Source organism: Corvus hawaiiensis, chromosome 11, assembly GCF_020740725.1.
Source record: "Corvus hawaiiensis isolate bCorHaw1 chromosome 11, bCorHaw1.pri.cur, whole genome shotgun sequence".
Classification (NCBI taxonomy): domain Eukaryota; kingdom Metazoa; phylum Chordata; class Aves; order Passeriformes; family Corvidae; genus Corvus; species Corvus hawaiiensis.
In genome coordinates, this window is record NC_063223.1 from 14,966,542 (window position 1) to 14,990,837 (window position 24,296).

The 24,296-nt window shown below is 41.5% G+C and overlaps 1 protein-coding gene across 3 annotated transcripts; it reads right to left on the minus strand.

The window, feature by feature from the left end:
- Positions 1 to 1,222: 1,222 nt before the first annotated feature.
- Positions 1,223 to 24,296, minus strand: IP6K2 (inositol hexakisphosphate kinase 2). 3 transcript variants are annotated; one of them, XM_048315736.1, is made up of 6 exons: positions 24,207 to 24,296; positions 8,264 to 8,562; positions 5,894 to 6,116; positions 4,862 to 5,037; positions 3,428 to 3,603; positions 1,223 to 2,007 (listed from the first exon to the last, which is right to left on the minus strand). In XM_048315736.1, exons 2-6 carry the CDS (start codon positions 8,463 to 8,465, stop codon positions 1,510 to 1,512), a joined length of 1,275 nt encoding a protein of 424 aa, XP_048171693.1. In that variant the 5' UTR covers positions 8,466 to 8,562; positions 24,207 to 24,296; the 3' UTR covers positions 1,223 to 1,509. The 3 variants fall into 3 exon arrangements, with proteins under 3 accessions (XP_048171693.1, XP_048171695.1, XP_048171694.1); XM_048315738.1 differs by lacking the exon at positions 24,207 to 24,296 and adding an exon at positions 24,117 to 24,133; XM_048315737.1 differs by lacking the exon at positions 24,207 to 24,296 and having other exon boundaries at positions 8,264 to 8,691.

Genomic DNA, 24,296 nt, shown 5'->3' on the forward strand with positions numbered 1-24,296 from the left:
CTGCTCACAGGGCCCCATCAGCTGCACTCAGCACTAGTCTTACCCAGGAGCAACACACAGCCTGTTCAGGCTGGACAAGCCCATCTCCAGAGAAAACAGCCCATATGCTGGCATATAATAGTGAAGTGACTGCAAGATGTAAAAATACCTGTTTTACACCAAAATCAGTTGGTGCCTGAGCACTGTGCAACAACACAAACCCAAACGAAAACCAAACAAAAACCCCCCACCCACAAACTCATGTATAAGCAAAAGTAAAAAACTTCTTTAAAAAGTACAAAGGAGCACAGGAGAGCCATCAGAGACTTTGATCAGGAGAACTTGATAGCAACTGCCAGGGAATATGAAACTGAAGCTGCAGGGCTACAGCCAGCTGAAGAGGGTGACCTTCCACGAGCAGATCTGCAGCCTTCCTGTCACATCCCACCTCTCCTCTCCTAAGCAAGCCTGCAGGCAAAGTATGGGCCAGGGAGATGATCCACCTGACTCTTCTGCACAGACTGACTCCTTCATTCTGATTATCCCCACACTTACCTCAGCACTTCCACACCCATTTTTCTCTTGCACTATCATGATGACGTACAAGCCTCACAAGGAGAGAAGTCATTTAGATAAATAAATGCTCCTCTTAAAAGAACCGTTGGCTTAGAGTTACTCTTTCAGTTACTCACTACCCTCTCACTTCCCGATGCTTCCTTCCTGTTTGTCCCAAGATTTTAAGCTGCTTAAGGTACTTTTCAGGCTTGGCAGGTCTGCCCTGGTTGCTGCCGTTGCAGCTAATCCTGTACAAGTTTTACACGTTTTGCCCTAGCTTAGGTTAAATAACATCTATAGCTCTCTAGAAATAGGTTACACAGCATGAGATCTAGTTACAAGGCCCTGGAACAAGAAATAGGTTGTTGATTTCAAGAGCAAGTTCTCAGTGATCAGTCCTCATTCTGGCTGGAAGGGACCTCTGGAGGCCTCTCAGAAGCTGTCTTTACCCTGTCTACACAGACCCTGTTGTCTTAGCCTCTCCTCAAAGGGAAGGTGTTTGGGCCTGCCAGCTCAGCAGCTGCTGGGCTTGCTTATCACTCTTGACAGGAGGCCCAGGACAGACACGCCATCCCACAGGTGGTCTCATGAGGCAGGTAAGCCTTGCTGTTCATATGCTGCTTGTGCATTACACCAGAGATCTGAGCTTCATCTCCTCCTCAGGCACCAGCAACAACAGAAGCATCACTTACAATGAACAAAAAGAATTTTATTGGAACATATACACACAGGGATAACAGAGGTATCTGAGTAATCAAATATGGAATGTTTAAGAAAGTTAAAATAAATAAGGATACCAAGTTTTGCCAGTGCTAGGTCCAGCACCAATGTAAGTAAATGCCCTCTGAACAAGTCTGACTCTGACAGGACCGTCCCTGCAGAGCCTGTAAAGATTCCTACCACCAGAAAGTGGCCAATAATTTTGGAATACAAACAGTCACAATAGTGCTTTCTACTGATGTGCATTCACACTGTTTATTCGCTACTTTCGTCTCTTATTTCTTTAATAATATCTATTAAATTCTGGAGTCCAAAAACATAACCCGTGTCTTGGCCCTCATGCACCACATTATCTTCACCATAGTACTTGCAGGTTGTGTGGGCAAAGTCTATCATGCGGACATCGACAGTACTGGCAGTTGGTTTGTAGGCATAGGCTCCTGCTGACTCATCTGAAGATTCCTCTGAAAGGTCCTCTAGGTCCTCGGGGTCCGAGTCAACGGCAACTTCCTGCCTTTCCTTCCCATCATAAATGATCAGCAAGGAGCTGGAATAGAAGCGGTAAGACTCCTGTTTCTCCAGCACAGACTTGAGTTCAGTAAGTTTTTTAATAACGGACTCAAAGAGTTCCCTGCGCAGGTATTTGCCGTTATGAAAGAACTGGTAAAGTGCTTCTTTGAATCCTTGGACTGAGAGTTTTCTTCCATGGTATTTGTTCATGAACATCAGCTGGCCAGTGCCTGCCTGGTAGACCTGCATATACAAACACAGGACAAGAAAAAAGGAATAGTTAAAATTGCTGGTACACTGACACCAAAGCCTTGAGGGAACATAAAAAAAATTTAAGAACTAAAAAAGCATGCTCCTTAAAGCTTTTACAAGATGACATACTACTCTCTAAAACTGCTCTTGCACAATTACAGAAACTGCTATCAACAGATCCAGCAGCGCCTGTGCAACTGAGAGGAAGTGGAAAATTCCTTCAGTTTAGATTTAAGTTTTCCACCCAGCATGTAAGAATGAGGACTGGAAATGAGATTAGGAAAGCTGCAGCCAAGATCTCCAAAGTTAAGCTACAGCTTGTACCACAGCCACTCATTCAGCTCATTACCTGCCTCTGCTCTAGGATGTTGATTCCCAGCATGCTGAGATCTGAGTGACAGCAAACATTCCTATCCAAAACTAAGGTGTACCCCATAATCATCTGTACCTAAAGAAGTCAGAGGTGCTCCTGCAGGAAGGTTATTTCCTATAGAAGAGTGGTCTATAGTTCAATAATGCCTAAACATGTAGGTCAAGAAAGGATTGCAGGTGCTTCCAAAGTTCCTCTTTGTTTTCCAGCCCAGATCAACACTGGAAAGTGAACAAGGGCTCACACTCAAATCCCAGCACACTGTGGTTAGAAGTGCAGCTCCCACACTTTCATTTCTGCCTCATGTTTTTCTCTGAAGTTGAACAGTGAGCCGAACACCACACATGCCAATAGGCGTGCTGTGGAACAAGTCCTAGCAAACAACTGCTAGCATTCCTGGAATCTATTGGATGGGTGGAGAGAGGCTTCAGAAAAAAACTCAAACACAAACATGTTGTTTCCCATTTGTCACTCCAGGAATACAGAAACAAGTAAACAAAAAATTCAGGTGAAAGTCCACACAATGTCTCCTCATCTGGCAACAAGTCTTATTAAATCTACCAAGCACTTCTTTCCTGCACTTTGCAACAAGTCTACTTCATGCAGAGAATGATCTGTGGCTTTTCAGAGTTACAGAACAGAACTGAACTGATTGCTTCTTAATATTTTGACAGATTTCCATGTCCTTCATTTTAAAATGCATATAACTGGCCCTCCTTGTAACCGTTCCCTATGCTACACTGAAATGTTAATTGGATCAGTAGTTTTAACAGTTTTGAACTGCTGATATGGTGCAGGAGGCTGTTTGTGTGTTCAGAGCCTGCACTCAACTCGTGCAGAGCGTGGGCTGCAGGTTGCTCCTGCAGATGCTGCCACCTCCAACTGATCAGTGATACTTAAAAGCCTCACTCCCCTCTGTGAGGGAAACAAAGCACAGCAGCTCAAGGGTAACAGCTTGTGGCATGACTACATAAACCCAAAACTCCACTAACAGAAATAGGTGCAAGTCTGCTGGCCACACGTGATGAGTTCTGCTCTCACCTGCATGCCACAGACTCGCACTCCAATCACAGCTGAGGTGCTCTGCTGACACTTGCGGATCTGATTTGCCTTCTTCTCCTCAGACGCGTCGTCGCCGTGCTGCCGGGTCCCCATCTTCAGGTCCAGCACACACGGAACCTCGTAGCGAGACGTCAGGTTCTCCAGCAAAATGAATTCTGAGCAGTTAAGGAACAAGCCTCACAATGAGGAATACAGGTTTTAAAAACACTACCTCAGATTTTATAGTGCCTCACTCTTAACTTTAAGCATACCCGAAACATGCCTAGTATAAAGTAATCTATCAAAAATTACAGTGACATAAATTTAGATGCCCACTCTGCTTTAAGCCAGTTCCACCTTTACTGGTCTCTAGATACTAGTGAATTTTCACATTAAGTGAAAACCAAAAGCAATCAGGGTTATAAAGAAACATAACGTGGCAGCTGACTTTGAATTATGAAATATTTCCTGTCTAGCAAGAGATTTTTTTTTCTGTGGGAAATGAAGATTTTGTGTGTTTGTGTTATCACTCAAAATCAGTGAAGCATTTTCATACCATCTTTACAACTTTAAAACATCTGTATTAACACTGTTCCAAAGATAACACACACTTCTTAGGCAACTGAATAATCATCTACAGTGAAATGGTGAGGGTACCAGCCAAAAAAAAATCCTTTCTATCTATTTGATCATTTATTAGTCATAGATGTTTCAGTAATCCATCACCGAAACTCCTCACACATGAGAAATTTGTTTACCTCAGTATTTAGATATTATTACTTTTGCAGGATGTATCAGTTGCATCCAAGCCTACAGCTTGGATAGAATGCTCAGGGTGGAGATGTTTGCCTATGGTTCCCACAGCACAAAACCAATGTGCTTCAGCTTTCATGGATTCAATCAGATTTTTGTTTCTCATGCTCCAATCCTACATGACTGTTTATATTCAACTTCTCTTAAAGCTCATTAAAAAGAGGCTACTAGAAGCAGAACACTCCAGGCACTGGAACATCCTCTGTATTTAAGAAACTGATGAAAAGGGAAAAAGGACACTGGTTTTTAAGATCACCAGTATCAAAACAGTAGTAAAAATCGAGAGAACTCTTCTCCTTTGAAAGCTTTCACTAGAAACTGTTCTTGTGAAAGACACTAAACACAGTATGCTGTAAAACCTGTCCACTAGCTAACCCACAATGTGAAGATTTTAATTCAGTTCTCTGAATTTCCTAGCTTAGGTAGTTTGTTACATGCTGGAAAAGCCCATTTCTAGAAAGTGCTGGCAAACCCTTCAAAGATGCCAAATAAATCACAGCTTCAGAGAGTCTCTCAGGACTGCAGTTAAGCCTGCTCTGTACTCTTATCTGCAATGTTGAAGAAATAAAAGGCACAGCCCTACTCATTGCATTGTTATGAGGTACTTTCAGGAAAGGATACTATATTGATTTCGGTGCTTGGCGTTTTCCTTCATCCGCTGTAACTGTTGCTGGTGACATTTCATGCTCCAAGGATTATGGTGTTTAAACTGAGAACTGACATTTCCTTTTTTCTCTACAGTGTAATACAAGACTTCAGATTTCTTCAGCCACTCAAATTCTTCCTCCAGTTTGTGACTAGAAAAACAGAACAAAGTAGCAAACTATAAGTCAAGTGGAAAAATAAGCTCTTGAAAAGGGGTTGGCAATGGATTTAACTTTACAAGCTATTTTGCTCACTTTCATTAATAGAAGCAAAAGCTTTATTTTCCTCTCTGTGCAAGTGGACAAGATGCCCATGACCAGTATTTCAATCATTATAAAGCTACCTCCATACTAATATAAATTAGCATATAGCCAAATGTCACAGAACCTGCAGTAATTCTACTTATATATCCTTTACCTGTGTGAATGACTTCTGTGAAGTAATACAAGAGGTAGTGATGCACTTTAAGGCTTATCCTTAGCTAAGGTCACTGCTTTTAACACATCACATCACAGCCCACAGTTTATGGTGAGCACAATTAATAGAAATGAACAAGGGTAAAAATGTCATTAACAGGGATAAAGCAGGATTCCTAACAAAGTATGCCATATATAGTAGCACTTAAATACATTTGGGGTTGCAAGGGCTTTTTTTAAACTATTGTTCTTCTGCAGGCGAGTCAATGTTTTTTGTTTGTTTGTAGGGGTTGTTTTTTGTGGCTGGGGGTTTTTTTTGTTTGTTTTGTGGGTTTTTTTTCTGTTTCTGAAGCTTCAAAAGTAACACTGGGAAACCTGTTTCAACTGACCACAGCAGTAAAAAATGAAAAGACTCAACATGCTACTGAGGGCTAAGGACATACTAGTTTCACTAGTGAATCTGTCTGCACTGAAGAGGCCAGGAAAAACCAAATAAACAAGAGAAGAAAAGAAAATGAAAGCAAAAGAGTTCTGGAGAATTCTCAAGACCAGAATTTGACAGCAAAGAAAAAAAAAAAAAATCAAAATTTACCTTTTCATTTTTTCCTCTTTCCTGTGCTGCCGGACCCATTCCTTAGACATCTTCTCATTTTCTAACAACATAGTCTTTTTGTTAGTCCACCGCAATAGCTTACTTTTGGGTTCACAGTCAGAGTTATCTAAGTTTTCTAAGTTATCGTGGTCCCCATTTAATGGATATGCTATTAGACATAAGTTTCCATCTTCATCCTCTTCAAAGCTCACTGACACCACACCTGAAGAGAAAAAGCACCCAGACAGTTATGAATTGCTCAAGTGACAAGCAAGCCTTTTAGAACACAGTATTTTACACTAAGAATACAGCAACTTTATTTTTTCTCTTACCCCAGTCCTTAGTTTCTATCTTGCCACAGGCCAAACCTCATCTGCCAACCTAACAAATATCAAAAGAGCTAGACAAAAATGACACCTCACAAAAGACAATTTATCATGTTGACAAAACAATGATACAAAAAGGTCATTTTCTCTCTCTGAGGCAGTCAAGTAACAATCAAATAATAACAGGACACAATTTCAATTAATAAAATTTTTTATTAATTAAAAAAAAACTCCTGACTGGTCTGATTCTAAGTGAGATGTAAAACATTTGTTAACATCTTGCAGTGAAAAGTGACTTGCACAAAAAAAACTCACACCAAAAACTTTTTAAATTTTGCATGACAGCAAAGCAAAAAGCACTTATCCAAACAATATTTGGTTATTAGATCCCCAAGGGAAAGGAAAGATGTGCAAGGAGAGCAAAACAAGGGAAATGTCACATTACAACAGAAACTAGTCCAAAAGCTTCCATTTAGAATCACCATGTTTAATTATACATTTTCTTCTATTTTTTGGAATTTATTTTATTGATACTGGTTATGCAGCAATCTTGTGGAATAAGTAACAAAAATGCAATACAAAGCAAATCTGTTTGTGGTACAGAAACACTGTGAACCTCAAAAGCATTTTTTTCTCCTCATCCTCTAGAGCACTGCATTGCATTTTAGGAGTCTTAGTGAAGCACTGACAGATGTGCCCAGTGCTACACAAACAAGTCTCAGGGGTTAATGGAGAAGCCATAACAATTGTATTAATTGTTTTTTGTTTTCCAGTCCCCTATTTCAGATCAATCAGTCTGCACAGTTCTTGCAGCTCATCACTAGCTAGGGGAGAGGGCTCAGTGAGAGACGGAACTTCCAAGCTGGGCAGGCAGCTCCCAGACCTGCAGTGGCTGGGGCAGGGAGAGCAGAAACTGACAGTCCCGCTGTCACAAAGGAAAGAACAATGGGAAAAAGGGTGGGGGAGCCAGCTAGCAAACGACTTCTTTGCCTTTACTCTGGAAAAAAATCCAGAAGTGGACCAAGTGAGGCCCCTTCCCCCTAAATCCCTCCCCATACTTCCCAGAGCGCCACATACACTAGTACAATTGTTCTGTTACATTTTGAAAAGTATCATTCAAATATCAGATTTTCTTCCAGTCCAACAGAACTTGTAATTAGACATGGCAAAAAGTCTCTGTAAAGGAGCAGGATATATTAACTGTGAAACATCTCTGAAGTCTTCCATCACTTCCACAAACAGAACACAAAACTTCATCACCATCATGGTTGTTAAAATCAATGTGCTTTAAAAAGCAACTCCATTTTTAAAAAGTGCTTCAGACATATTATTTATTAATCATCAGGCAGCAATTGATGGAATAGGAGAGAGAAAAAGAAGTATTCCTGTTAACTAGTGCAATTCTTAGGAGAACTGGAATTTCCACTCCTACATAACTTCTGACTCAGCCTCATCATGGCTACTTGATCCTTGCCTACCTAAATGCCAGGAATTTTCATTTCCTAAATGGCAGAAATAACACTGCAAGTATTCAACAAGACACCTTACTGGCATATACTTAGTGTGATCAAAATGAAAGTCAGAGGAGAAATCAAAGCACAAAAGAGACTACAACTAAGCTTACACAAAACACTATTATCCAACCTAACCAAATCCCTTGTAAACAAACATTAAACAAGTGGCAAAAAAAAAAAAGAAAAAAGAAAAAAAAAAAGAATTAAAAATCCACCAAAAAAAAAAAGCAGCAGATAATTACTGAAAATATTCTCAAGCTGTTAGCTACTTACCTGTGCCTAAGGGAGATATATGGGCTATCACCAGCAGAGCTGCTCTACTCTAATGCTGTTAGTCAGCCCAAACACCAACTTGGCAAGCATTTCCAGCCTGCATCTCCACAGCCTGCCTCAGACAACATCAAAATACGTGAAAAAAACCCCTAAAATCTCTTCCACACAGAAGAGATTTCAGAGAAAACAGAGAGCACAGCACACTTGCATTTACAGAAACGAAAAGCCCAACCCCATTCAGAGGTTTGGTAACTTACCCTCATACTGTGGAGTGAATTTACGCATTTCTGTTGGGAGAGTCTTATAGAACTGGTGTTCTCTCTGAATAAGGGGTTTACAGATGGTCTTGTCATTAAACCGAAGGACACAGGAGTGTCCTCCAACTTGGTGGACAAAAGGCTCGAGCAGGACTCCCTTGGAATAGTGCTCCACTTCCATAGCTCCAAATGCTGGGCTCATCCTTGTAGCACATTAGACAGAAGAAGGCGACAGTAGAGAAGGCAGTTCAGAGCCTGAAGCCTCCGAGACCCGCGGGTGTTTACTCTGATTCAAAAGTCTGTTAAGGCAAACACAAGAGAGCGGCGGCCGTCAGTGTCCGCGCACGCTGCGGCCTGGGCAGCACGACGGGAGCCGAGCGGGCCCGAGGGGAGCCGAGAGCAGCCGAGCGCGCGCCGCTCTCCGTCCGGACGCGGCCGACTGCGGCCGAGCGCGGGGCGCAGCCAGGCAGGCTCCGGAGGCCGCGCCCCTGCCGCATCGCAGCCAATGGGAGGCGAGGCGAGGCGGGGCGGGGCGGGGCGGGGCGGGGCGGGGCGGGGGGAGCGCTGCGGCCGGCGCCGCTCGCCCCTTCCCCGAAGGAAACCCCCCCGTGGCCACCCTAGCGAGTCCCCCCGCCAGCCGCGCCTGTCGCCCTCCAGCGCCCGACCCCGGAGACAGGAGCGCCAGCGCTCCCAACGACACTCCCCGCCTCCTGCGCCAGCCCGAAAAACCGGGAATTAACACCGAGCGTACAATTCCTCCCTTCCAGGCAGGGACAGCAACCAACCAACGTCCAGGGTGGGACCAGGGTTTATTTCACCGGTTCATTCACAACAATATGTCAGACACCGAAAATATTACTCAGATACAAGCTCTTCATAGGCAAGCCATAATGCTAATGTGCCATTTTCCAAGAACATCTTTTTTTGGTACATCCAGCAGAAGGCAATGCTCAGCTGCACCCGTAGGTTCTGCTTCTGCACCCTGTGACCGCATGCTGCTCGGTTCTGGGCAGCCGCCAGTTTCACGCAACCTGGACTTCTGAAAGCAATTAAAGGAGCGAAGCTAAAAATCAAAACATGACTGCCTTGTTCTCTGCCTTCCAGTAAATTTTTAAGTCCAGTTACTCTAATTTTAGACCAAATCTTTAATGAATAACTTTTTGCGGCTAAAAACAACCTCATGCTTATTTTGCCTGAAGATCGTTACACGAACAATAATGCACTTAATTCTAAGAGACTACAAAGTGTTCTAGGTCACAGGTCTATTTTTATTTGTCCTCCTTAGATATTTAACAGCTTTACATTAACTGGAAAAGCAGAGACCTGCAGGCTTAAAGCAGCGGCGCTACCAGAACTACAGACGCCTACAGCATGTCCTGGACATAAGAGCATTAATGGAATTAAGCAACTAAACTGCCTAAAGAAACAACAGATCGATCAACTGAATGAACTCCAGGTCCTGCAATGTTTACCTGCATCTAAAGATAACAGGTCAATACGAGTTGAATGTATTTTTGTTGGTGGGGCTTTTTGTTGGGTTTCTTTTTTTTCCTCCTTTCTTCCAAGTGCCTCATTTGACAAAACATTATCAGGCTGCTCTTTTTTCTTTTTTTTCCCCTCTTTAATCTGGAATAGTATTCCCCAGAAACAATACTGTCTTCTGATAACCTATATTATTAAGATTACAGCAATATCGGTAAACTTTCATTTCTCTTTGTACTACTTTTAATTTCCTAGCATTCTTTTTATAATGCAGCTACTGCACCACCAGAGAATTTTCTTACCTACCTCAGCATCAACAATTTGACAACTCAGAGACACACATATAAAAAACTCTCAGTTACACCCCGAATGTGAGCCACTTCAAAAAAACCTACCCAACTGCACCAAGCTGAAGTGCCCAGACAAGACAGAAAAGCCATGTAACCATGGCCTGTCCCCAAATCCCGGGCAGTCCAGTGTATCTCTTCAGCTGCCACAGTCAGAAGGGAGCACTGTTAGGGCTCCAGAGTCACAGATTTATTTCTCCATGGCTCCCCACAGTAGCACCCACTCCATGCAGAGCTACACTGCTCTTCCCTAAGGCTCACCTGCAAGCTGACTTACCAGCACATGAGTAACACACTTGGAGCTGTCAGGAAACGCACACTTAACAAGTCACATTAGCTCCTGAGTAAACTCTGAGAATTGTTTCCATTTTCTATTACAGAAACTGTAAGCACCAATCTGTATAATGCAACAGTAATTTTTTAACTCTTGAGTTTTCATTGGGATTTTCTAGAGCCAGTAATGCCTCCACAGTCTTCTGGAATTTCCAAGGGAAAGCCAGAAGCGTGCCAGGTTTCACTGGAGATGCAGTAACATATGCACATGATCTTACAGTGCCAGAGCTTTACACTGGCACAGCCACTTTTAACAGCCTTGCACAACAGCAGCAGTACAAGAGCCACTCTTTCCAAGACAGCATCACCATTCTGTGGCTGCCTTCCTAATTACCCCTGATACAGAGACGCTGACTGCCGACTGCAGCGATTCAGACTGAGAAAGTACCTTGCAATATCCTTTAACCTCAAACACTTAAGTCTATCCCAGTCTTCCTCTCCTGCGTTGAGTTGCATCAGCAGTTAAGTCTTGAAGATATTTATGCTGTAGAAATGACTCTAGCAAAAATCACCTCCAACACAGAAATTGCACACCTTGTTTACCCAACACATCTTCAGGGAGCTCATTAGTAGCAGCTCAACTTGTTGGCTTTCATGGATGCCCAAGTGGTCTGGACAATACTTGGATGTGGATCACCACACGCACTCAGCAATGGAATTGCCAAGCACAGAATTGGACAGGACTACTCATTGTGCTTCACCCTTTCCTGAACAAGTAAGATCTGGCAGCACATCACACAGTGTAACTTCCCATTTGAAGAAAAACAAAGCAAGTTTTTTTAATTGCTCTGATACTATAAAAATGATTTTATAAGTTACGCAATATTTAGACAGGCTTGGAGTTTTTTTGAGAGAAATGCTAGAAACACCTGTACGTAGTCAAACACAGCGCACCCAGTCAGCACCACCACAAGACAAACGTGGATCTACCAGAAGTAAAGGGGGAGGCTCACACAAATTCAGATGAGTTTACTGTGGCTGTATTAGTAAGCTTTCCTTCTGTTTTTATCTTCCAAAAACCACAGTGTAACTCCCCCATGTTCTGTTTCTACGACTGAATTTTTGTAGTATATATCCCTGCTGGAAAAGTTCTATTAATACAGCTCTGCAGTAGAAGCTGTGTGCAAGGACTGCTGAACAGAGCATCAGCAAGGAGTTCCTTGCTACAAAGCCTTTAACTGAGCTCCTTAATTGTGCAAAGCAATTTAGTGCCTTTCTATGAAGCTAAAACACAGATATGAACATAGTAACAGTACTCAAGAAGACAGCAGCAAGACCACGTAATCTTGTCAACAGTTTAGGTTTCAGTGAGGCTTTAGTTTTCACTTTGATCAATTAATGTATTGTAGCCATTCAAGCAGCATTTTTTACCTAATAAATTCAGTTTGTTTTCACCCAATGAAATTCTTCTCACTTGCAAAAAGGCTTTGAGTAAGATCTTAAGGTTTTTTTCTGCTGCATGCCTTAACATTACCATTACTAACAATCAGGATTTGTTTGTCATTTTGGCTCTCCTTAATATTTAGAATCTTGCCATTCAGATGAACAGGGCCTGGAGCACAACTGTAATGCCCATCAGAAATGCTCTGCACTGTTTCATTTATAAATACCTTAATTCCATAAACAGCCTCACAATATGCCAAACTGGTTGCAGTTTCTTACAAATGAAAGCTTAGACCGAAGACCAACAGTTTCAAGTGGCATTGATGTTGACCAGCACAAGCACAATGCAATTCTTCACTGCCTTTCCTCTGATTCTACACCCAGTTTGTTCTCAGTGCTCTTTGGGAAGAAAGAGCCCAGAACAGCTGTTTTTAGGCAATCTTCCCAGATACCAAATGCAGACTCACTGTACCCTGCCCTTTTCCTCCTACGTGCTTTTAAGTGCCTTTGGCTAAGAGTTTTTGCTCAAAGGACACATCAGCCAAAAAAGCAGATTTATTAACCCTTCACATGTCAAGCTTTTAAGAGAAAAACCTGACGTAACTTGAAGGAGCAAACAAAAATTTGCCTAGACACAGTAACATTAGCTTGAGCAATGTCATTCCTACAGTAAGCAGCAGAAGGCGTTTAAAACCCAAACCTGCAAACCAGAAGTGATATTTACACACATCTTATCCCCATCACGTGTGACAATGACCATCAAAAGAATACCGCAATGAATTCACATTTTCAGGCTTTTAATATTAATCTCAGGTGATGGCATTCTTTGGAAGGTACTTCATGTCATTACAGATTCTCAACTTAGTCCCACACATAATTGCATTAATGAACACATCCTCGGGAGAGCACAGCTTTCAATTAAGCAGCAGCTTCTTCTTCATAACAATCTCAAAAATAATACACCTCCTGCCAAAACTCTGTAATGGTAGAACTACTGATGCAGAGCTGCCCTTCTGTTAAATCTGTTAAAACTAGGTTCTCTCTAGTGCAGGCTTTTTACTTTGGATGGTCAGTATCTTCAACTCCGCATAGCCCTAAATCAGCTTTACAGCGACAGAAATAACAAGGCAGCAAAGCTCTCTGCCTGTCCTTTTTTCTCAGTTCACTGGGCAGTGCAGAGGAAGCTGACAGGGTAGAGATCTGCAGAGCAGAGCTGCTGCAGGGTGCTGTAACTGCTGAACCAGACAAAGCAAAGCCCCTTCCCGAGGTTCCAAGGAAACAGAGGAATGGCACAGTCAGCCAACAGAAGAGAAAAGAGTATCAGTGACCTATTAGATCAGCCAAAGAGAAAGCTGCTTCAGCATAAAGAACATTCCGGAAGAAAAAAAAATAGCTGAGAATGGACACAGGAAGATACAAGTAACAACGTGGAAAGCACACAGTATGTTTTTGAGAGCCCACCCACCACCTGTTTTCATGCACAAAATTGAAAAGGTACCCAAGGTGTGAGTTGGTAACTCATCACAATGCTCGAAGAGAATGACCCTTCACGACTGAAGCAGGATAAACACATTGTGAGAGCTTACAATACACCTATCAACCAGGAACGATTACAGGAATTTTACAAGTCCTCATATGACTGAACTACTTGTTTCATTACTAATAACGTGGTACTTTACAAACAGCAAGGCACATTCCTTGAATCAAAGGAAGCAGAGGATGCAACTCCAGAGTATTAAAAGCATTAGATATGTTACACATGCTCAGGATCAAAGGTCTTGCACAGCTTGTGATTAATTCTGATGAAAACCAATGCCACTCCTCTACACAAAACACTGTTTTATTAGCAAATATGCCCAAACTAACATTAGTAATGATTTGCTTCTAACATTCACTTTTGCTACTGCTTGGCTCAGGAGTTACTCTGATGTGTTCTGTTTTCAGAAGTTCTTGAGATTAGAATGGAGATACTCGTATCCTCTAGTGTCCAGTCAGCTGCCTTAGAACAGTATCAGAAATACATTTTAAAAATAAACTGCATCAGATTAGGGAGCAAAACTTATAAAATAAGTGTTTTTAATTCTTAACAGAAAAATGATCTCTGCATTCATTTATCACAACTGTTTAAATCAATTCCTGATTGTGGGGATGCATTTTACTTCTAAATATAAAGCAAATCCCACACTAGGATAGTTTTTGAAGCCTTTTGTATCTACAATAGAATAAATATAACTAAGTAGTAAAATCTATAGTTTCTAACCTTTTAACTCATTAAGACAGAAATGCAGAGCCCATAGAATAATGTGCTAGTATGAATCCTACAGTTTTGGGAAAAGTCTTAAGAGCAGCCCTAAATTCTGCATGATTACAGAAAGCAAACATTTATTACAGTAACTAATTTGGAGGGAAAAGTTTATCTTCAGTAGAAAAGTGCACTGACATTGTCAGTTCTCAGAATTTTTTTATTTATAAACAAAAAAATGTCCTATAAACAGCAAATAATTCAAATTTAATACAGCAGACAATAAATAGTCTTCAACACCCTGAGGGGTAGAGGGACAGTCTCATACCATCAAGGGGGAGGAGAGTCTTTCTTTAAAAGATAGACGGGGGGAGGAAAGCCCCCTTCTTTTTCATTAAGTATAACTCGAAACAGGTGGTTGTGATGCTCTGACTTTCTATGCAAGTCAAGTTTATTTAAGCTCTTTTGCAGCAAATCCATCAATACAGTGATCATCAAGTTCCACGACTTGTACTCAGGGATGAGTAAGCATGACATTTGGTAAGAACACTCAGCAGAACACATGCATACTCAAGAGTAAGATACCAACTCCTTCAGACCCACATATTGGGTCTATGTGTGCATTCCCTTTGAAGCAGGAACACTTTTACTATAGCCTTTAGTGGTAAATCATGAGGGTGCTGGGAGTCAGACACTGTAGTGGCATATCTATCATAACCACCTACAGACACAAAAAGCCAAGAAAGAGCAAATTCTTATTACATGTAAGCTGCTTGGGCTAGACCAGTAAAAGAAGCCACCTGCTTCTTAAAAATACTGATATAATTTTATATATTTTTGTAACGTATCTTTACTAAATGGCTGGTGATTGCACAGCAGTACATTGCTGTAGTTTAGAAAAATTAAGTCATTTCTCCAGATAAATAAGGAAACGAATGCCTTGGATTAATTTCACAAATTAAAGGCTACGTACTGGAGAGGCATACTGGTTGTCCACAGAAAATTCTGAGTCGAAAGGCACCCACAGGGATCATAATTTATTTAGTCGTGCAAAACAGACTGAATCTAGAAACCCAGAATTATACATGAAGTCGTGCACAAAATTCCTACAAAACACGTTTGCAAAACCCTTTGGGAACATGACTGAGCTAACTCCACAGCAGTCTCAGTCCATCAAGGTAGAAAGGTAATCCTATTTTTAACATTAGCTTTCAAAACATCAGCAAACATTTAACATTGGCAAACAAAAGATTCCCACCAAGGAAGAATGCATTTTCTGCTTTCAAACTGCTGAAAAATACCTTGAAATGCCCTAACTTCTTCTGAGGATGTCAGCTATATCACTCCTAAAAGCACTACTTCTCTAGGTATTTCTTCCATTCCGAGAGGAGAGGGACAGTCCAACAGCAGCTACAATGGCAAGGAAGAATGCATTTTCTGCTTTCAAACTGCTGAAAAATACCTTGAAATGCCCTAACTTCTTCTGAGGATGTCAGCTATATCACTCCTAAAAGCACTACTCCTCTAGGTATTTCTTCCATTCCGAGAGGAGAGGGACAGTCCAACAGCAGCTACAATGGCAAAGGAGTCGCCAGTGCTACACTGAAGTCCTGTTCTGAGTTTCTCAGGACTGTAAGACAGCACCCTGAGAGATCCTTTTCTATAACCAGAGCATCAAGCCTTTTCTATTCACTATGAATTTTGTCTGTAAGACAGAAATGAAAGACCATGCGCTGAGAGGCCGAAAAATGGACAAAGATGCACTCTTTCAATGAAAAACATTTTTTTAAACTAGCAACATATTTATCCCATCTCTTTTAGTCCCTAAACATGGAGTTCTAGTTTTGTCTGCCTTTAAATATAACCCAACACAGACATAAACACTGCCAGACAGGTTAAGACATGTATTTATACCTGTAAATTGAATACCATAGCTCCAGAGCCACCTCCTATGATGCCATAAAGATTTTTTGCCTTTTCTTTTATACTCCTGTTATACCTTTTTTACAACTTCTGTATTCCTAGTGCTTTTTGCCTACATTCTTGGACTTGTTTGTCAAGCTGAGAGACTAAACATTTTAGAAGCTTCATAGCTAGGGATCAGTGTGCCCCAGACCCCAAGGTCCTCTCCAGAACACATTTTGTAAACTAAGATAGAACCATCCAGGGGAAGGCTCCTTGGGGATGGGGGCTCATTCACTGGGGAATCTTTGATAGATATGCTAATTAGTAAAACCTATAATGTTATACCAGATCTTTTGGGGGTCCATTTTGGCGGGGTGCATTTCGGTGCATTTGACCTGGACGTGTGCACCTAAGGATCCTTAAAATAAATACCAAGGTAAAATCCCTTTTCCCCTTCTAACCGTGTAGGACTCTTGATTTTAAGACCAGGAAAAGGCATCTCTATACCAGAAAGACTTTTGAATATAGCTTTAACAGACAAAACTAAGAATTATGAAACGTTAGGCATAACATATTAAGGGAGCAAACTACACACAAACCAATCTGAAGTTGCATAATGTTCTATGGTTATTATTCCTCATGCACAATTATTATCCCTATCTTTCTTAAACCAGGTCTACATTATTAGGAGAAACCCAGTTCCCTAATCCTTTTGTCTAGGAAAGCAAGGCAAGTCACCAAGGCTGTCTCCAAGAACTTCTAGCTTTTTTACATAAGCATGCACAGCAGCCCCTCAGCTGCAATTTCTTAAAATTCACCAAGGAGGTTATGTGCTCAGTGCAATTGATATTTCAACATTTAAAACAGCAACAGCTTTCAGCTTTTCCTACACCATTTGTAATCCGTAATCTTAACACCTACATACACAAAGTTCTGGAAAAATGCCAATTTTACCTCTCAAGTAAAGCTATTTTATCTCCCTGGAACTAAAATAAAGCCAAGTTACAAGTTACTAAGCATATTCATACAGTAGAGAGCATTTCTGACCTATGTAGTTTTTTCAGGGATTGTGTAATTTAAGAACTAGTCTCTTTTCCAAGTAAAAATGCCATGGAAACTAAGAAACCTGAACCACCAAAACTAAGATACTTAAACTTCCTATTTAGAAACTGATCCATCTTAAAACGGTATTCTGGCCTCAGCGGCCAAAACCACCAGTTGCTACAAAAAGACAATACTGCCCTTTGTCATGGAGAAACCAAAATAGCACTCAGCCTTTAATCTTCCGAAAATATGACAGCAAGAGCTAAATTGTGTGGATTACACACATGGAAGTATTATTCAAGACACCAACACCCTCAAGAAATTCCAGCATTAAGATTAAAATAAATCCAGGATTATGCCTTTCTCATTACCATGAATTTAGCAGTCTGGGAACTGTATTTTGAGCCACTCAATGAAAGAACATGGAATCTTTGTGACCAGCCCTTCAGTTGTGACTCATTTGCCATATATGGTAAGAGAAATAAAATTCATATAGGACAAGTGTCAAGTCCCTTTCAAAGGTCACCTTCATTTAACTATACAAAGATTTTCTCTCATTTCCTTTAGAAATCCCAACCCCTAATGCTTTTTATACCATAAGCACTAGCGGCCCACAGGACAAGATTGCTAAATTAAAGCTTTGATGCCTAAATCCTACAATCCAAGCTAACTCCTTGAGCAAAAACTTCCAAAGGAATGCACAGCAAAGATCATTAACAAATAAATTATTATAGGAAGAATGGTACCAAAAATGCACAGTAACCTATTTCATGCTTCTCATTTATGTGTATATTCACCTACACCATCAATATACCTCAAAAGAAGTTTAGTCCCTTTATGCATAAAAATTATTGAAAAGCAGCCCAGAAGGAGATAAAGTCATCATGTTTTGGAATGCCCATCCCCACTTTTAACTGTAATTCTACAAGTGTAGGTTCCAAGAATACTTCTGATGACTAAGATAAATGGAGTTTTTGCTCCAGAACAGCTCACATTAATGGGATGCATTTAATATATCTTTTAAAACTGTATTTATGTTTCAAAACACCTCAGACTACTGCAAACACATCTCAATTCAGATAACACAACCTAGATTTACATCTTACAGGGAAGAGTTTGTATGATTCAGTGACCTCTACATACTCTTTCCCTGAAGAGTCGAAAATAACTGAGACCTAAGACCTTGAACACACAGCTCCCTGCAGGGTTGCCAGAGCAATTATAGAAGTTCAAATGCAAAAGATACAATGGAATAATTTCAATGTGCTTCTTGCTTAACTGCAGCAGATTGGATGAGCGCAAGTAAGAACAGGAGAGAATCTTACAAGACAGACTCTCATGTGGCACAACAAAACTAAGGGAAAAAATCTTGACTGTTCCCCCTGGTAAATGCAATTCATTTCAAGAACAGTTTTTTTCCTAGGAAAAGGGAAAAGGACCTTTTCTACAAGTACACCTGCACAGTACTTAAAAAAATTCTTAAAAAAATTATTTATGTATTTCATGTTTCATTGTTCAGTGATCTCCTAGTACACCATCTGGGGCCAATTACAGGCTGAGCATAATAATCACTGGCAAAGAATTAATCCTTTTAATCTCATACAGTTTACATATTCAAACAGCAATACAAAACCACTTGAAAAAAATCTTATCAATTTCAGTAATCTAGAAAAGGAAGCTCCAGTGGGAGCTTGGCTGTGTTGCTCTTATCCCTGCAGCAGGCTGAAATACATTTAACGATACACAAGAACCAGCTAGTTTTAATAGCCCAGGCAATGGGACACAGCTGGAGTATGTCTGATTCCCTTAAAAATATCTGTTGCTTTACAGGCAATTTTTATAGTAGCCAGCAAGTGTGCACTGCACAACAGTTTTCAAAGAGAAACCATCACTCACCAAAAAGGGAAGAATCAGACAGGATGATTACCAAAAACCTACTTTCTCTTTAAAATTTGGCAACATAGCACCACCATCCACAGTGTGCTGATGTTCCAATTCCACATTTTGAAAAAACAGCATACTATGAGTAGAAAAACGTAAGTCAAGCTTATGAAAAAAGCATTTTATTTTCTGAAAGCAAACTTTGCAGATAGTGATGTTAAAACATTAATTGCACTTTAAAACATAATCACGATTCAGCATTTAAGTTTAAATACGTCAGAGGCTTTGTTTAAATGGAACAACGTGAAGTCAGTCATCCTCTCACCATGCAATTCACTGCAGCTCCATCAGCATTTACTTCATCTACCTTCATCCTCAAGAGACTACTTATCTATCTCCACAAATTCCAAATTACTCCCCCAACCATTTTGTTCCCTCCCTGTTGGAAATGATACAACTTCTAAATTTTTTTACATAACTTTGGTCAAGGGTATCTAGGACTATACCTTCAACTTTAATACTCACAGATGTCTCTTCAGAAAACTGACTGGTTCTATTAAGCCAGAACCAATTTTCTTAAGGTATCTTGAACAGATTCCCAGTTGCAATGACAGTTATATTAGTATGAACACACCTACCCATCAATTTAACCTCATATCTCCTGTTAAATTGAACCAACCTTCTGAAAGTGCTAACACCTTAGAAAGATCAAGATGATGCCTATCATGTCAGGCAGCTTCATTTCTCATTTCTGTAACATCATTAAACTAAATTATGTCATTAAAAAAAAAAAATCAATTGCCATCACACCGTCCCCATATATCCAAAGCACAAGGCAAAAAAATTACCATTTTTCTGGAAAAAGAGATGAGAAAGGAAAAGAGCAAATGTCAAAAGAAAAGAGGTCATCTTCAATAAGCATGAAATTAGGCAGCAGCCAAAATTCCTGATGGGGTTTCAGGCAGCGTAGAAAATTTCTGCATCACAGCACTGCACAGCTATCTGGGTATGCTTAAAGCCCTCTATGCTTCAAGAAAATAGAAGCGTTTTTGCTGTGCTCATTCTAATACAGACTTTGGCATAAAGCCCCAAAGCCCCCAAACCCTTGCTTTTTCTGACTGTGATTTTCTGACAAAAAATAACCTCAATAATTGTATCTTTTGTCCTTGAGTCTGTTCATTTTAAGTCTCAACAACCTGGGGCAATATTAACCAGTTTCAGCAAGTCATCCAAATGCCTTTTTTGTTTTGTTTTGTTCCTTCCAACTTTTTGGATGCCAGCAGAGCAGGACAGAAGACAGGGACCAAGAGAGGCAGTACAGCTGAATGGCTACTGTGTGAATTCAGTAGTTCCCTGTTCTGTTTGGGCTCTTAACTGGCTAACAAGCACATGCACAGCTCCGAACCAGGCACTGCCTGTGCGACCTCTTGCCCTACGATCCTACTATCCATCACGACACACATACACAAAGCAAGACTCTCAGTGGCCAAAACCATTTTATGAGCAAGCCTTTCTTTGTCCAGTAAAAATGCAAAACTGGGCAGTAACTGGTTCCAGCTGTCTCCAACAGAGAATCCTCCACATGCAGGAGCAATCCAGACACAGGGTCAAAGGCTGCATGTTGATAGCTGATAACAGCAGAGTGGTACATTCTGTACCTATTATGAAGATTATCATTCCCTTATTCTAACATGGCCCATCTTTCAGAGACACAGTCAGGGCTTCAAAGGCTTTGCGCCACACAAGCCAAGAATTTGTGGAAGATTTCAAGCTCTGAACACCTGATTAAACACAACCAATGACAGACCTTCATTTGAACAAACAATTTTGTTTCCATTATGCCTTCCAGTATTTCAGATTTTGCAGAAGGAGAAATTTCTAGCTACTTGCAGCACATCATACAGTGTCATACAGCTTTTTGCAAAAGGGGGAAAAATAACTATTTTTCAATAAAATAAGTTACCATGAAAGGCCCAAAATTAACATTCTAATGAGACATTTCTAACAAAAGTTATAGAAAGACATATCTGCAGTTATACCTTAAAACTCTTAAAATGTAACCTCCTGATATTTGTAAACCATCCCTGTATTGTTTCAAAGATGCAATAACCTTGGGCAAGACAGGAAGCCAGGTAAAAGAATCAGCAAGAGGAAAAAACCTCTCCCTGCAATGGAAAATTTTCATCTCTTCAAGCAAGGCAGAGATGCTCAGCCGGACCTGCGTTGCCTGGAGACCAACCACAGCTTCTTGCCAACAGGGACGAGCTAAGCATCAGCAAATTCAACAGCTGATAAGCGGATGAACTGAATGAGAGGCGGCAAGGTTTTTCCACACATCAATGTAAAATCCTGACAGCTTTCAGATAATGGTTCTAGCCCATGCTCGCTAGATAAACAAGAATTATTATGAATGTAAAATGTCAGCTTAAGAAAGCTTCAAACTGCTCTATATTTGGCTCTTACCCCCACACTTTGGGTACAACTAGAGCAGTAAATACCACACTCAAGATAAAAATTCTAGCTGCACCTCAGTTTCTGCCCTTTCAATCTTTGGATGTGGTACATGAACATTTGGAATACATTCCTACCCATTAAACAAGTTCTGTGTTTAAGCAAGGGTGCAGAACTATTAAGGAAACTAGTGAATTACATCAAAAAGGAAGAGCCTATACCTCGGCTTAGCATTAAAAACCACATCAAATCTTGTTTCACTTCAAAAACCAGCCTTTGCCCCCAGCCTTTCCCACTTGAAGCCCAGCTCCCCAGGAAGGCCAGCATCATGTATGCTAGAGAGGAGACACTTGTTTTGCCTATTCTGGTCCTGGACCTACTCTCAAGCTCAGGCAGGCATTAACCCCGCTGCAGGAGCAGCACTCCTGATCTCTCAAAGAAACACCTCAGCTATCTCCCACACCATCAAATAGGAATCGTTGAAAATAATTAACATTTAATACCAGTTACTCCAGAATTTCCCTAGACCTTATCTAATTCAATTCACTAAAAAATACTCAGACAGTAAAGAACTAGAAATTCTAAAGAATGGCTTCTATTTCATTTATCCCTGTAGGTAAATTCCACAAGGATACTGTACGTCACTAGTGAAGCAGATCTTTCACCGCCAACCTGACAGCACACATTTCCCTGCCTCCAGTGAAACCAAAAGGGCAGACATTTGTGTGTCACCACTGCTGACAGACTGAGACACCCTCAGTGCCTCGAGGTTTGTACCCTTCCCCTACCTGTCAAAAGAAAAACATCCCCAAAACAGCCTCATGCTCCCCAGCTGACTAGAGAACAACTAAAGCACCACCTATACCAGTGACCTGGATGAAAGCCCATCCACTGACATGCAGCAAAAAGGTTCTTGAACATCTTTTCTCATCCTGGTTTTTCAAAACGTCATGCCTGACAAATGCTAAATCTTCCTTCCGAGCAACTGGTAGGGAAAGAATTTTTGAGAGTACAAAGCCCAGGATTCATGTGACTGACCACTGTCCAGTTTTCCAGCTGCTTCCAAACTACCACACCAGATATGGCTATGACAGCTCTGATCTACCTTTCCTCCAGAAGAAACAGCAACATAAAGCTTCCATTTGCTTGTATGACTGAAGCACCATAGACAAGATAACAGACTTACTTCAGAAAGGTATAAACATCAAAGACAAAAAAGAAAACCAGGTTTTTTTCAATTAAATGAATGTAAATTTATGAAAAGCTACACGGCCAAGTTTAATATCTGGAATTTCTTACAAACAAGTACATGTGAATGGCTGTAATCCTTCCCACGACCTTTAACCAGGAGACACTTCTGAACACTTTGTATTATTTTATTTAAAGGAATTTTCCTGAATTCTGGCAGTTAAATCACTGGGTTCTTATTTGCTGAAGAAAAAAATGCAACAGCAATCTGAAAGACGCTAAATCAGCCAAATGTAAACAAATTAATCAGTCCATTTTTAAACCACACATTTATATGTGGATGCATGTGTATATAAACTCAGTTTCCATTCCTTAATGTTACAATTAAGGTAACATTACAATTACACAAATGAATTTAACTTAAAGAAAATTTTACAAGTCGGTTTTATCTCATATATATATGAGAAAAATTATGACCAAAGAGGCCAATTCTTGGCCCAAACAACCCTGACCTTGTTATTCTCAAGTGTCAGATATGAACTGTTCTACTACCATTTCAGTGCTGCACGTTGAGTAATGACCAATACATCACCTGACTGAAAAGTTAAACCAAACATTAATGTTCCAGAACCAAATATTAAAGCCAAATTCTAATTACAATATTTGACACAGAACTGTCCCCTTAGATGTTCACGAAAAGCACAAGGGCACTGGATGCATTTCTAAAACAGCTGAGTATATGGGACACATAAGGCACTGTATCAAAAAAACAGAAAGGGGGAAAAGAAAAAAGGCAGCCTAGAAGTAGAGGGCGATTAAATTCCAGCATACATCAGGAAAGATATCAGTGTTAAACATGTGTACTTTTCACAGAGGAATTAAGGCCAAGGGCATATCAGGGTGTAACTACCAAGAAGTTGTTATTCCATCAACAACGATAACATTTATTTCCTTAAGCTGGATGCCTATTTCCAAAGCCTCAACCACAAGTGTTTTTGTTTAAACCGTCTGCAGCTCCCAAGTCACGTTAACAAGGTATTATAAAACCGTGATGCTCAAACCAGTTCCTAACAAGGCATCACCCAGCACTTCTAGTTTACAGAGAAAAAGGGCATTCTTGAGCATCACATCCACTTATGCAACACATCCCGCAGCACCCGTTTTTCATTCTGAACTATCACCGAGCATACCAAGCAGCCGTCAGAGCAGCAGCACACCCATCACCCGGGCAAAACGGACGGATAACGTCAGACGATTCACAGAACTGCTAAGTAAGAGCCTGAGGCGACCACCAGCCCCGAGGTCAGCAGCCACTGGAGATACAAGCGCGGCCCCCCCGCGCCGAGCCCGGGCCAGAGCGGCCGGCAGCCCCCGCCCCGCAGCCCCGCGGAGAGCGCAGGAAGCGCTGTGCGGACGGGGATGCTCCGCGAGAGCTGTCACCGCTGTCCCCCCCCGCCGACCAGACCCGCATCCCCGGGGTGACGCCAGGCCAGGGCCCCCCCCCCCTGCCCGCTGAGCACGGCAATGCCCCGAGGCCGCCACCGAGCATCCCCGCCGGGCAGCCGCCCATCTCCGCCTCGCCGGGCCGGGCACCGACCTGCGGGCGGGCGGGGCTGCGGCTGTCCCCACAGCGGCGAGCCCCCCGGGGGCAGGAGCAGCGGCGGGGGGAGCGGGGCACACCCGTTACCTGGTGCGGGGCCGGCGCCGGCGGCGGCCTCAGCGCTTTTGTTCCTCAGACGTCAAGATGGCGGCGCGGCGCGTGGCCGGCCCTCCTCGC

What these genes read in the sequence shown, in the direction of transcription:
- IP6K2 (XM_048315736.1), bottom strand. Translation starts at nt 8,465, where the DNA reads ATGAGCCCAGCATTTGGAGCTATGGAAGTGGAGCACTATTCCAAGGGA. An exon ending in ATTCACTCCACAGTATGAGG is followed by an intron (nt 6,117 to 8,263) that starts GTAAGTTACCAA and finishes TTTTCTCTTCAG; the next exon opens with GTGTGGTGTCAGTGAGCTTT. An exon ending in CAAGCACCGAAATCAATATA is followed by an intron (nt 3,604 to 4,861) that starts GTATCCTTTCCT and finishes TTAACTGCTCAG; the next exon opens with AATTCATTTTGCTGGAGAAC.